Consider the following 15231-nt stretch of genomic DNA (forward strand, 5'->3'; position numbering starts at 1 on the left):
GGTGAAACCGAGTTTTACAAGGGGACATAAATTTAAGGTGAAGGGTGGAAGGTATAGGGGAGATGTCAGGGGTGGGTTCTTTACCCAGAGAGTGGTGGGAGCATGGAATGCGCTGCCTGTGGGAGTGGTAGAGTCAGAATCTTTGGTGACCTTTAAGTGGCAATTGGATAGGTACATGGATGGGTGCTTAAGCTAGGACAAATGTTCGGCACAACATCGTGGGCCGAAGGGCCTGTTCTGTGCTGTATTGTTCTATGTTCAATGTTCTAAAGAGCATTGCAATCTTCGAAGGCAGAATTAAAGAAACAACCTACAGCTTCACTAGATACCAAATTGTCCCAGTTTCCATTTGATTTTCAGACCACCCCTTGTGCAACCACAGGGAAAGCTCCAGCAGAGTTGTTAATGGGGAGAAGACGCTGGACTAGGTTAAATCTGTTCTTCCTGGACTGGGAGGGGGTGGGGTCTTTGAGATAGCATCAGGAACATCAATGTCGGACACATGACTTAGCTAAGCGAGAGAGACAGTTACTTCAGGGGACAATGTTTTTTTGTAGGAACCAGGGGAATGACCCTACATGGGTAAGAGGCCAGGTCCTATGACAGATCAGGTTCAGGTAGGTGTGACAATCCTGGACAAACACGTGGATCATATGAAAGTTGCAAACCTGCAAGCCGGGTGGCAGCAAAACATGCCTGCCTCCTATGAACCGTCGGAAAAGCTGGTGGAAGCCCGTCAAGCATTGAAGAGACCTCTGAAGCTGAGGTGGACATGGCAGATGTCACCTCCTCAATGCATTTGCTGCCTGAAGAGAAGGCATTTCTTCCGAGACGCCTCAGGTGCAAGAGGCTAGCTTCTGCATGTTACACGCTGCCCATATCAGAAGCAGAGATGGAGTGACCGGATCTGGTGCTAAAACGCCCCAGGAGCTGCTACAAAAAAAAAGGCCAATGTCCTCATTTTAAAGTGGGATGTAGTGATTGTGATGAATTCAGTCAAGTGGCCATCAGAGAATATCAGTTCCTTAACTGGGGCTGTTAATCTGGTCCAAGTAACAAGTTCTGGCTGACAGATAACAACTGAGTGTCAGGCATCCTATTCATTCTGAGAGCTGGCTCTGAGGGAGCTGGATCAGTGTCAAGGACTTTCCACATGTAAATAAAGAGTGACTTAGTGATGGGATACCGGCCTCTGTGAAGTTCTTTCACACGGTTTTACTTCTTAACAGTCAGAGTTTTCGCAGTATGGAAGGAGGCCCTTCAGCTTACAGAGTCATGCCCAATATCAAACTTCCATCTATGTTAATCCTATTTTCCAGAAATTGGCCCTGAGACTTGTGTATGAAATGGTGTTCCCAGTGTTCATCTAAATATTGTTGTTAAAGATTTTCCACCTCTACCACCCCTTTAAGCAGTGAGTTCCAGTTACCCACACACTAAGTGAATAAATTATTAGAAACCTCCTATTCCTGCCTTAATACTGCAGCCCCTGGTTAGTGACCCCTCTACAGAAGGGGAAATATTTCTTCCTATCTACCTTGTCTATGCCTCTCACTGCTTTAATCACTTTGACCAACTTCACCTCCGCCTTCTCTGCTGAGCCTATCTGGTCTCTCTTCATAGCTCACTTCAATTCCCGGTGAATCATTTCTGCATCCTCCTCTAGTGCAAACACAGACTTCTTAGCGTGTGTTGACCAGATTGCACACTGCATTCCGGCTGTGGCCTAGCTAACTTTATATAGTATTTAATCAAAATGAGGAAAAAATGGAACCTGGAAAGATTACCATTAATCCCCTATGACCCAAATACCCAATTGAGGGTAGTTTCCAAACTGGCAACAATCAGTGACCTACGGCATCTAAGATGGTGGCGGAGTAGCAGCATGTGTTTGAGCCCCTGATCTGGGTCTTATTCGCCTACATCTGCTTTGTTTGTTTCTTTTCTTTTTACTTTTGCTTTCTTTCTCTTTGTTTCTTTTTTGGCATATTTGGTGGGGCTGAGATTGAGCTCAGCCTGTTGAGTATGTGCTGTTGTAGCAGGAGAGCGCGATTCTGTCCTGTGGCACAGTGGAGAGTGTGGGCCCAAAGATGCGGACAGGACAGCAAACCCAGCTATTCAAGATGGCAGCTCCAGCATGGTAGGACTGTCTGCGCCAGGCTGGCTGCGTTCTTTTCTTTTCCTTTCTCCTTTTCATCATCTTCCTGGCATCACAGAGTCAGAGCAGCGTGGAAGTCAGAGCAGCGTGGCGGTTACTGATGCAGGGACTCCTGGCCAATGTGTAGACTCCTGGATTTGATGCCAAGGTTTTGTTAGAGCTGGGGGTCCTGGCTGCAATAAGCCCCGAGACCTTGCATAAATCCTGGAGCCATGTTTGTGACCCCGGCCAAAGAAGATGAACTCTATTTAAGTACTTTCTTTTGGACCTCAAAATGGTGCCAGATTGTGGCAACCAAATACTTTTCACTGTATCTCCCTAGATATATGTGGCAATAAATAAATCAGACATTCACAAGTGCTGTTTTATTCAAGTTATTGCTCAAACTGACTTCCAGATTAACAAATGCTAAATCCACGATAAACCAGAACAATCAAACAACATCGTAGAATATAACTTATTGAAAAAAAATTTAAATTCTTTTACCACCTCTTTTACCACCTGTGTTTTTTTTAAAAAAAAAGAGGTTGTGCAAACACCATTTATTTGTGAACACAATTTGCATTGAAACTTTCGTGCTAAAAGATAAACAGGCAGAAACTCCAGACCATTGAGTCTCAGGGGCTGTAACCAGTAAACTTTATTCCAATTAATCATAGCTCTCGCTCCATTCTGAACATCATAACTGGTGTGTAGTGAGTGTATTAGTTAGCTTGAAGAGGCAGGTGAACAGTGATCAAAGGCAACTGAAGACACAAAGAATTCCTCACAAGTCATCAAATAATGAAAGGCAAACAGCAGGCGTATTTTGACTATTAACAAGGATCTGCAACATTTCTGTCCTCCCTTTTAGAGATCTCTGACACTGCGTCAAACAATTCTGCATCATTATCATCAAAACAGTGTCATTTGCAGGCCTACTAACAAGCATTTCAACTGCCAATGCATATGAAGTAGTACATGGTTTTAGTATACTTAAAGCAGCATAACTTTAGAACAGACTTATGTCGATATGTTCTGGCATTTGCCTACGTTCTAAGCAGTTTTCTTATACATGTAACAGACATGTATAAGGTCCATGACTGTTCACTAGTTGTCAACAATTGCTAGAAACTGTGTGCTGAATGAAAACACTTGGAATAACTTTTTGGTCAAAGAAAAAGAAGCCCCTCCACTGCTTCTATATCGTACTTTGTTCAACTTTCACTTTTGAAGCAGCCACTATTTCGGCTATGCAGAGATGTGGCTCTCTGGGTAGTACACTTGCCTATGAATTACAAGGTTCGGGATTCAAGTCTCGCTTCAGGAGTTGGGCACAAAAAGCAATACTGATATTCCAGTGCAGGACGAAGGGAATGCTGCAGTGTTGGAAATGCCATCCTGCAGATGAAATGTTAAAACAAGGTAAACAAGATGGAAAAGATCCAATGGCATTGTTGAGTCATAGTCATAGCGCCATACAGAATGGAAACAGGCCCTTCGGTCCATCTCATCCATGTCGACCAGGTTTCCCAAATTCAACTAGTCCCATTTGCCTGTGTTTGTCCTATATCCTTCTAAATCTTTCCTATTCTTGTACCTGTCCTAATGTCTTTTAAATGTTGTAACTGTATCTGCCTCTGTGTAAAAACGTTGCTCCTCAGGTCCCTGTTGTCATCCCCCCCACCCACCTTAAACCTATGCCCTCTAGCTGTGAATACCCCGACCCTAGAGAAAAGACCTTTGCTATTCACCTTATCTATACCCCCCATGATTTTACAAACATCTACAAGGTCAGCTCTGGTAACATCCTTGTAAATCTTTTCTGCATCCTTCCTGTAGCAGAATGACCAGAACTGCATGCAGTACTCTAAAAGTGGCTTCATCAATTGCCTCTACAGCCACAACATGACGTGCCAACTCCTGCACTTAATGTTCTGATCAATGGAGGTAAGCATGTCAAATGCCTCCATCACCTCCTGTTTACCTGTGACGCCACTTGGAAGGAACTGTGTACTTGAACCCCTAAGTCTCTGTTTTACATCACTCCTTTGGGCCCTACTATTAACTGTGTAAGTCCTGCCCTGGTTTGTCTTAGCAAAATGCAACAGCTTGTATTTATCTAAAAGAAACTTCAGCTGCTACTCCTCGGTTCATTTGCCCAGTCATTTTATGATCCCTTTGTACTCTTGGAAAACTTTCTTCACTAGCCACCATATCACCAATTTTGGCGTCATCCACGAACTTACTGATCACGCTTCCTATATTTTCATCCAAACTGCAAAGGTCAGTAGCACCATAAATAGAATTACGGATACAAATGGAACATTTACTACTTTTCATCAGTTATGTTCACCTGTGTCAATTACATCAACAACCCTCTTCAAGGGGCTAATAAACTTACATTGTCATGCATCAAAGTCTCTTATCACTGATGGCTCAGTGCTCAATTAAAATCCTTTGGATAAATTCGTATAATGCAACAGGTATAAGAATATGTACTGTGGATACTAACAATCAGAAATAAAAACAGAAAATGTTATGGAGACCTACCAGACCTACTCTGCACATTTTTGTTAAAATTAGATGGGTGCTAAATTGCTCCAATGCACCACACATCCAAACATAAACTTGGCACAGATAGTTTTATACTTTATTTTTAATATATGACACCAAAATTGGAGGTGTAGTGGACAGCAAAGAAGGTTACCTCAGATTACAACAGGATCTTGATCAAATGGGCCAATGAGCTGAGAAGTGGCAGATGGAGTTCAATCTAGATAAATGCGAGGTGCTGCATTTTGGGAAAGCAAATCTTAGCAGGACTTATACACTTAATGGTAAAGTCCTAGGGAGTGTTGCTGAACAAAGAGACCTTGGAATGAAGGTTCAGAGCTCCTTGAAAGTGGAGCGGCAGGTAGATAGGATAGTGAAGAGGGCATTTGGTATGCTTTCCTTTATCGGTCAGAGTATTGAGTACAGGAGTTAGGAGGTCATGTTGTACAGGACATTGGATTGGCCACTTTTGGAATATTGCATGCAATTCTGGTCTCCTTCCTAATGGAAAGACACTGTAAAACTTGAAAGGGTTTAGAAAAGATCTAGAAGGGTTGGAGGATTTGAGCTAGAGGGAGATGTTGAATAGACTGGGGCTGTTTTCCCTGGAGGGTGAGGGGTGATCTTATAGAGATTTATAAAATCACGAGGAGCATGAATAGGACAAATAGACAAAATCTCTTCCCTGAGGTGGGGGAGTCCAGAACTAGAGGGCATAAGTTTAGGGTGAGATATAAAAGAGACCTAAGGGGCAACGTTTTCACGCAGAGGGTGTATGTGTATGGAATGAGCTGCCAGAGGAAGTGGTGAAGGTTGATACAGTTGCAACATTTAAAAAGCATCTGGATGGGTATATGAATAGGAAGGGTTTGGAGGGATATGGGCCAGGTGCTGGCAGGTGGGACTAGATTGGGTTGGGATATCTGGTCGGCGTGGATGAGTTGAACTGAAGGGTCTGTTTCCGTGCTGTATATCTCTCTGACTCTGTAAGAATGCAGTATGCGTTACAGCTATCACTGTGCATCTAAAACACAAATACTGACATTTTCCAGACAAATACATCTACCTCCTTATCTAATCAATATTAAGCACTGCTGCACAGAAGCTGCTCATGTCTTTGAGTTTTTGCTTGTCTGTAGGTGCTGTGAGATACACGGATGCATCACCTTCGACTGCTCTATATTCTTGGCTATTATTCTGTCATTTTTATGGTTCCAACTTGAGCCCGTGTTGAAGTCTCTGCATTTTTTGTAAACAGCTTGGTAATGAGCGAACATCAAAACTGATTCCTTTTTTTAATGCACTCATGGGATGAGAGTGTCACTGACAAGGCCAGCATTTATTACCAATCCTGAAACTAAGTGGTTTGTTAGGCCATTTCAGAGGGCAGTTAAGAGTCAACCATGTCAAAGAGTAAGGGAGTTACCCCTGGTGCCTTGGTCACTACTGATCCCTCATTCAGCATCACTAAATCAGGTTACTAGTGATTATTGCAATGCTGTTTTTAGGAGTTTGCTGAGTGTGAACTGGCTGTTACGTTTCCCACGTTACTACAGCAACCGTTTCAAAAGTATACAATTGACTGTAAAGCAACATAAAAGGCAAATCTTTCATTTCTTACTTTCAACACTGGGAAGAAAGAAGCTATTACCTTCAGTCTTTGTCTTAAAATCAATACCATGGACAGCACCCTTCTGGCCTTCATATCTGACTGATCCAAGCCAATCATGATCCAGGCAGCTCATTCAAGTCCAAATTACATATCCTACCACACATGCTCAGGAAGACAGCATTTTTTTCCACCTTTGCCCCTATTTCAGCCCACCCACTCCTAAACAATTGTCTCTGTGTTAGTCCTCCAGACATGATCATTCCAATGCTCTCCTAGCTGCCCTATCAACCTCCACCCTTTGGGGAAACTCAGACCAGCCAAAGCCACACTGCTCATATCTTGCCATGGACTACATTCAGCTCACTCATGATCTTGGTGACCTAGACTGGTTCTCAGACCCTCCAGCAACTCTAATTTTGAAATTTTCATCTTTGAATTGTTTTGGGGCCCCACATATCTGTGATGTTTGTAAAGATCTACTCCTCTGCAAAATTTACCTTCCTTCAATTCTGGCATCTTGTGCACACTGAATGCATTCATCCAAACATTGGTGACCTTGCCTTCTAACTAAAATTTCACATCCAACCAAACCATAGCGCATCTCCATCGCTGCCTCTTTCTTCAAACTGATCTTTGACCAAACTTTCAGTCACCAGTCTCCTAACATCCCCTTCTTTGGCCCAGTATTCAATTTTGACTTGCTGCATCTTCATGAAACACTGTAATATGTGTTTTCTACATCAATGTAAATTGTTGTTGCTTACCTTTGAGTTTTGATGTAGTCTTCTTTCAATGGGAACAACTTTTCATCAACCCTTTCCCATCGTTCTAGAGAGCTCCATAACCAGTCTGGATTGACTACATGGAGATGTTTACATGCTTGTGCTTGTCGAACCTTTTCTGTTCCTGCAATGACAAGAAAGGATTTCTTTTACCAAACCGCCCAAGCCAGTACAGATGATGCATACACACCAGTCATCATTCAACTCTTTCACAGATTGTCACTGCCCATAGATTGTCCCAGCTGCACAGAGTGATACACTTGTGACTTCCCCAAACAGACAAACCTGTCAAAAGAAATGACTTGATCTAAGCAATACATCAATTAGCCTGGAGCTGTACACAATCAATAATTGTAAAGATACACAAACTGAAGCAACAATTTTCTTTCCACTTTTTCTTGTTCTTTCAGTCTTTGTGTTGAACATCTCTTCCTCTATATACTTCATCCTTTCAGTAAAAGAAGTTGATTTTCCTGTTCTTTTGGAGGATTTTCTTTCAACATTTTGATTTTATATCTTAACAACAATCTTCTCCATCCAGGTTCAAGAGCCCATCAAAATTACTACATTTGCCACACTATAAGATGCTTTGGACCATGTGATGCACTGGGATTTTTAAGGGAAATGTTTTGGGATAAAACATTTAAGCACAAGTAGACATTCGGTTTTTATTTACTAATAAAGAACAAGAATGGCAATACAGCACTAAAACTAAATGCAGTGTGAAGCTTTCATTCATCACAAAAGTATAACGTCCTCATCCCTGCTATCACACTTAGCAGCATTGGGTATGCACCACATTTTACACAAGAAATAACAAACCATGCATAACTCTGAAACAACATACAAATGATCAGTGCGACAGGGTAATCTTCAAACCATAACACTTTTTCCACAAAAGAAGTGAATCTAATGGCCTGGCAACTACTGTAAGTGGAATGAACAGAACAAAATAAAATACTGCTCAAATCAAAACAATCTCACACAATTTGGGAATCTGGATATTGTTGGTCACGCAGATATTTTATGATTGTAAAGAGATAGCTAACAGATCTGTATTATGACACTTGATTAATCTGGCTTGCAAACTATACTAATTTCGAAGAATCAATTTTATTTAATATAGATTGAAATAGTTACAAAAGAAAAAATACAAATATTCAGAAAGGTAATTAACCAAATGAAGCTAAGTAATAATTTCATTAATTTATACCTTAAAACAAACCATGCATTAAAACTGCTCTCTCTCTCTGGAGTCTAAGTTCAAACCTTTTCCAGATGAAGGAACTGTTCACTGCAAACGCCCCATGTGAAGTGACTGCACATTACTCAGTCAGTTCCAAGTGAACTTACGCCTGCACCAAAGTAAAATTACTAACGTGGCACTAACCAACCATCTCACTCAGCACAATGATAGGACAGCTAGAATGAAGAATGGAAAAAGGCATCATGTTGAGATTTAGGCTGAGGCCCATTATAAAATGGAGCATAATTCTGTCCAGCAACAGAGACTGAGCTAATGTCCACAAGGCAGTGTCAACCAGAGATGAACTTCTCATTATATATCCACATCCATCAGCAAAATGCTTAATAGGATATTTAAGAGGGCACTGTATGATTATTCAGATAGAAATAGGGTGTACGCATATGGGGGGGCGGGAGAACAAGAGATTGGCACAAACTAATAATACATTTAATGAGCCACAATGGGCCAAATGGCCTCCTTCTGTGCCATACCAATACTTTGATTCAATGATTTCAATCTCTATAACATCACTCACCTCCAAGCCTGCCTCAATGCACCTGTTTCTGTAACACTCAACCATGCCTTTGTTAATTTGAATTTGATTATTCCGACACTTCCTGGCAGCCACCTCTAACCTTCTTTATATAAACTAGAAAATTGGGCTTCCTATATCATAAGTTGCATCAGATTCCATTCATCCAACAAGTGAGTCGCGCAAGATCCTGGTTAAACAACATTTTCAAATCCTCCCCAGCTCTGTAATTTCTTCCAGCTCTACAACCTTTTGATATCACATTCCCTCAAATCTGTCCTCTCACGCACATCCAATTTCAATTTCTTCACCATGACCACTTTCCTTGGTCAATTCCTTCCCCTAAACCCTTTCATCTAACTGCTCTCTGGTTTTATGGAGAATCTTAAAGAACCTATCTCTTTGACCAAATTATCCAAATAGCTCAAGTGACTCAATGCCCAGTTTTGTTTGATAACGTTCCAGTGAAATGTCTTGGGATGTTGTAATACATTATTAAAGGAACAATGTAAATACATGTTGCTGGTTATGCACAGATGATGCCAACAATGGGAAAAGCTGCAATTCTTTACAATCCTCCAGAAAAAGGCATCAAATGTTACTATGACACATATAGAACGGTATTAGAAATGCTGGACCTGCATATCAGGTTAGTTGTTATCTGAACAAGATTGTTAGGTTCACATTAGATCAGAACTTGCAAAATCAGCTTGCCGATGATGGAGGATTTTCTCAAAAGCATTAACCAGCCTCGCATCTTTCAGGTTTTGATTTAACAGCTACGCATTTCCAACAGAATCTATTCTTATTTCACATTTCAGCATGCAAACAATTTAACTTAATTAGACCTCAAAAGAGGTGCTTTTACAGAATATTACAGAGAAGCAGTAATTCCACTTTGAAAATATATTTTTGCCATTTTAATACTCTGCTACTGTTTTATGGGAGCAGGAGTAGGTCATTTAGCCTCTCAAGCAGTTTTCGGTCACGTTTGTCTGTGACCCTACTCCAGATACACACTTTTGCTCCAAAGCCCTTTGCAGTTCTGATTAATAAATATCTCCAATCTTAGATTTAAAAGTAACAATTGATTCAACTGTCACTTGCAGAAGACAGTTTAAACATTTACTACCCTTCCAGTATTGAAGACTTCTCTACCTCCACTCCTTAAAGATCAAACTGTAAGCTTTAGGCTCCGTAGCCCCGTTCAAAGCTTCCAAACCAGCCACATTGCTCATAACCAATTAAATCCTCAGGTGATTGACTCATTAGATCTTGTTGATTGAGCACAAGACAACCAAATTACGATCTGGTCAGGGAATTTACTTTGAAAGTAGACAAAAGATAAGCGAGCTTACTAAGACAACTGAATGAACTGCAAGATTCCACGTTTATTATACAACATTAGAACAGGAATACAGTCTACAGTACATGCACAGCTTATTTTTAACACCCAGAATTTATGTGGTAATTATGGTTATTCGATTGTGATCAACCACCTCATAGCTTGCAATAAATAACAAATATAATTAAGACAGATCCCACATAAATCTCAGCAATTCTCCCAGATGTCACTGATGGATTATTAAATCTCATTAAAGTTCACCAGGGATCACAATTTTTCACTTTTGTTAATCTCGCTTGGAACTCCTTCCCAACAGCCATTTTGTCAAGTCCGGCCTCAAAAACAGCTCCTGATGTGGATGATCAATGATCACCTCTTGGCCTAGGTCTTTGCTGCCCTGGACTCCAAAAACATATTTCAGTACTCAGTCATCTGCTAACTCTAGCTCTTGATCAACATCTAGCTTCACAGAGATAGAAATGGGCTCTGGGTTTTAATCTTGCTCAGTTGTATGAGGTAAATACTGTTTGGGTTTTTAAGTCGCACTCTTTAACTATATTTAAGAATTAATGCTTGCAGACTTCTATGGAGTCCTTTATGACTTTCCCCAACTCCAAGCTCGCAACCTTCCCACTTTTGCAACTTCCCAGGACTTTCTTTAGGTCCTTACTACAATGCATAAAGTTACTTCCTAATTGCTAGAAGTTCAACAGCACATAGACATCCAATTGCACAACTCCTTCCCAGCAAGACAGAGAAATATCACCAATGCTGACACTGCATCTGCTCTATCTGTGTCATTCCAAACTTCCCTGAGTCACATACTAAAACTCTTGCAGTAAGACCTGCTTCTATTTCAGGTCAGAACTGAATGTGGCCACTAGCATCTCTTGGACTGAATGCGTTCTGGACCTTAGTTTTCACAGATTGCTGTCTTCTCTGGATAAACAGGAAATGGATTTCAACACAATCTCCAACGAAATGTCCTCAAACTGAGATACATCCCCACTTCGCTCACCACAGATGCTGTCTGAGCTGTTGGATATTTCCACCAATTTATGATTTTCCTCATTAGAACTAGAATTAGATTTATTGTCATGTGTACTCAAGTACAGGAGTGCAGCTGAAAATGTACAAAGTCGCCACTCCCAGTGCCATCTTAGGTACAAAGGCACCTAGGTACAAAATAGAAAAGTAAAGTTAAAAATTCAACATTACAGTTCTTCTAAGTATAAAATAGAAAAATAAAGAAATACAGTTAAAAGTTCAACATTGCAGAACTTCTAAAGCCATGGGACTGCAGTTGTTCCACACTGGGCTTTCCCAATGAGGGCACGCTCTCCCCCCTTAACTAGAACCACACCCCCAACAAGGGCTCACTCTCCCTCCGTCACTGGGCCTGCACTCCCAACGAGGACTTGCTCTCCCTCGTCACTGGACCCATAATTCCCAATAAGGGCTCACTCTCACCCCATCACTGGACCCATAATTCCCAACAAGGGCTCACTCTCCCCCTGTCACTGGGCCCCCATTCCAATGAGGGTTCACTCTCCCTCCGTCATTGGGCCCCCATTCCCAATGAGGGCTCACTCTCACCCCATCACTGGGTCCCATTCCCAATGAGGGCACACTCTCTCCCCTGTCACTGGACCCCCATTCCCAATGAGGGCGCACTCTTCCCAGTCACTGGGACCCCATTCCCAACAAGGACACACTCTCCCCCGTCACTGGCTCCCATTCCTTGTTTACAAATCCCTTCACAGCTTAAGCCCCACCTCTGAAATCTCTTGTAGTCCCACAACCCTTCCATGATATCTGCACTTCTCTCGTTCTGACCTTACAAATATCACCAATTTTAACAGCAACACCTTCAGATTCCTTGGCCTCAACCTCTGGAATACCCTTTCTACCTCACTTTTTTCGTTTAAGATACTCAATAAAATCTATCTCTCTGATCAAATTTTCACTCATATGCCTAATATCTTACAGGGTTCACTATAATGTTTTGATTTATAAAACTCAAGAAGCACCTCACAATGATTATTACTTTAAAGGTGCCACCTAAGTTGTTGTTATTACATCATGAATCCTTTTAACATTTAATCTCTCCCACCTTTCACCCCAACATCCGACTTCCCACCACATGGACATCCTCCGATCCTTTCTTTCCCTTCTGTTGTCCTTACTGATAAACTGTTAAACATCTAAATCTCATCTCGTTCTGATAAAAGGGTCACCAGTTTGAGGCTTTCGCTCTGTTGCTTTCTCTGCAGATGCAGCCTGATCCCCGGAGTCCTTCGCAGCAATTTCTGTTCTTGTGTCAGGTAACTGGTCTCGTAACGGCTTCAAACAGCAAAGTAAAATGCACAATCTTTGACTGTAAACTCTGAGAGTGAATCTCGAGCACCCAATTAGTTACCTGACACATCAGATTGGGTGATTCCCTTGAAATCATTTCAGAATATCCCCTCTGTGTCGCAACTGAGGAGCCTTATTCAGTTTGTTTGCTGATAGTTGTTACTTTCAACAATAATGATGCATAGTCCTTTACACAGAAGAACAACCACATTATTAAGGGCTAATCAACAAGCAATTTGACTGATATATACCATAGTTATTTTATTTACATGCCATATGCTATCATTGATCAAACATATTTGAGTGATTACGATGAAAAACAACAACAGTTTATGGTCTATGGTAATCTCATGGGACTGCTAAAGAATCAATTCTTGCACCATCCATGAATAGATATCGACTTCATGAAATCTCCTGTACAACTCCTGCAAGGAAGTGCTGCAGGAATATATTGATAGCAATGGGAAGTCAGGCAGCAGTTCATCAGCACGCTACTCATCCATTACTTTTACATTATTCAGCAAATACTGAATGTTCAATCAATATCCACTTATCCAAGTGCACCACCTCTTTTACAAAGCAAGTAATGAAAATATATATCAAACGTGATGGGTAAATGACATCTTTATACACAGTGGTCATGAATAGGTCATGAGACAAGGTTTCTCCTACAAGCTTTCTTTGATGAATCCTGAATAACTGAATGCAATCTTTCATTCCTAAGCTATACAGTACTTAATGGGTCAGAAAAAGGATGAATACAGATTTCTCCAGTTTCCCTCATTTCCCCTCATAACTGAATGCAATCTTTCATTCCTAAGCTATACAGTACTTAATGGGTCAGAAAAAGGGATGAATACAGATTTGTCCAGCTTCCTCATTTCCCCTCCCCCCACCTTTTCTCAGTCCCAACCCTCAGACTCAGCACAGCCCTTCTCCTTTGATGCTGCCTGACCTGCTGCGCTTTTCCAGCAACACATTTTTAAGCTCTGATCCCCAGCATCTGCAGTCCTCACTTTCTCCTCCTTAATGGGTCATAAGTCCAGCTCTTTGTCACGATAGTAAAGAGATGAGGAACTATAATGAAACTGATATATATGTTTCTTACAGACATGGCGAATGCTAAGATTGATCCATTCCATGATGTTTTTTTGTTCCCCATTGTAATTCTACCATTTTAAATGATTTTCTGAAAACATATGGATCAAAGTTCAGAAACACAACAGTCCTGTTTGTAACAGCCACACACAAAGGGGCTTGCATTTATGAAGTACTTTTCAGGATCACCAAGCATCATAAATCTAATTTACTTTTTAAATACACAAACTTCAGAAAATGTGACAACCAATTTGTTTATCGGAAGCTTGCACAAACACTAAGATAATAATCAGATAATCAGTTTGTGTGATGTTGATGGAGGGCGTAATCAGGACGCTTGTGGGAAAACTCAAAATTACAGACACTAGATTAGCCAACAGTTGTTTCATGGACTTTTCCTCCTTTATCTGCCCCTATCAGGGGCAGCCGACTGGGGAGACAATTCTGAGACACAGAAGCTAGCAGGCCAGTGTTCGCCACACCTACAGAGAATGTAGGCCCAAAGAGCTTTGATGACATTGCCATTTTGAGACCACACCCTTCCCACAACAACCAAATTATCCACCTCAGTTATGCATTCAAGACAAACAATGAAACAACTTGTGTTTATCTACACAAAATATGGATAGTAAATCAAATAATGGAGATAGCAGGAGGTAGAAACAGGGCCTTAACTGAAGAGGTAGATTTAAGTGAAGGAAAAGAGATGGAGGATTTGAGGGAGGGGATTCTATTTGGCTAAATGCACACTTGCGAAGGGGCCAACATGAGGGGGAACAATAGGCCAGAGTTGCAATAAGGAAAAGAATGAGGGAGGCGGCTAATGGGGCTAAAGGTGGTTACAAAGAAGATAGGGTGAGGTTAGAAAGAATTTGGACACAACGGTGACATTATTAATGGGCCAACCAGGTCAAGGGTGATCGATGGCTGAGGGGACTTAGTGAAGGAGAGCAGAAGGGCAGCACAATTTGGATGAGTTGAAGTTGAGAGAGGATGGAGAAAAGGATGTTTGCTGGGAGGACGTAGGAATAGTCTAAACTGGAGATGACAAAGGCATGAATGAGAACTTCCGCTTCAAATGGATTGAGGAAACGGTGAAGATCAGCAATGCTCCTGAGACAGAAGTAGAAGGTTAGGTGATTATGCTTACGTGACGTAAACTGTGTGACTGACATGTGCATAAGCATTTTGAGTACGATTTATTGTAAGTTAGGGGTTTTGGTGTTTCAGTTAGTAATCTGTGGGTTTTCTGCGTATCTAAGGTTAATAATTAACTTGTAACTATTTCTGTAGCCACGGTAATTTCTTTTAAAACTGTTTTTGAGGCCTGACTTTACGGAGAATGTATTGTTGTTCACCATTGATGGATTTGTTTTTATCTGGGATTGTTTTGTGACCCAGTGAGATTAATAATGGGGTTTGTAAGAGTTTTCTGGAACTAGATTTGTTTTTTCCTAAGCTTAAGAGAACTTTTTCTAGCTTTCAAGAAGTGACTTTTGGCTTTAGTTTTACTTGGAGCAGGACCTTGACAGAGGATGGCTATATAGATTTGTGCTCCTGAGAAG

The 15231-nt window shown here is 41.2% G+C and overlaps 1 protein-coding gene across 3 annotated transcripts in view; it reads right to left on the reverse strand.

The window, feature by feature from the left end:
- The window catches only part of ctdp1 (CTD (carboxy-terminal domain, RNA polymerase II, polypeptide A) phosphatase, subunit 1), a 306403-nt gene that overhangs the window by 172693 nt on the left and 118479 nt on the right, over positions 1–15231 (reverse strand). For all 3 annotated transcript variants that reach the window (XM_043688613.1, XM_043688612.1, XM_043688614.1), the window contains exon 9: positions 7070–7211. In XM_043688613.1, the coding sequence (XP_043544548.1) occupies positions 7070–7211 (142 nt within the window). The remainder of the gene's footprint in view (positions 1–7069; positions 7212–15231) is intronic.

Source organism: Chiloscyllium plagiosum, chromosome 4 (genome assembly GCF_004010195.1).
Source record: "Chiloscyllium plagiosum isolate BGI_BamShark_2017 chromosome 4, ASM401019v2, whole genome shotgun sequence".
NCBI classification, from domain to species: domain Eukaryota; kingdom Metazoa; phylum Chordata; class Chondrichthyes; order Orectolobiformes; family Hemiscylliidae; genus Chiloscyllium; species Chiloscyllium plagiosum.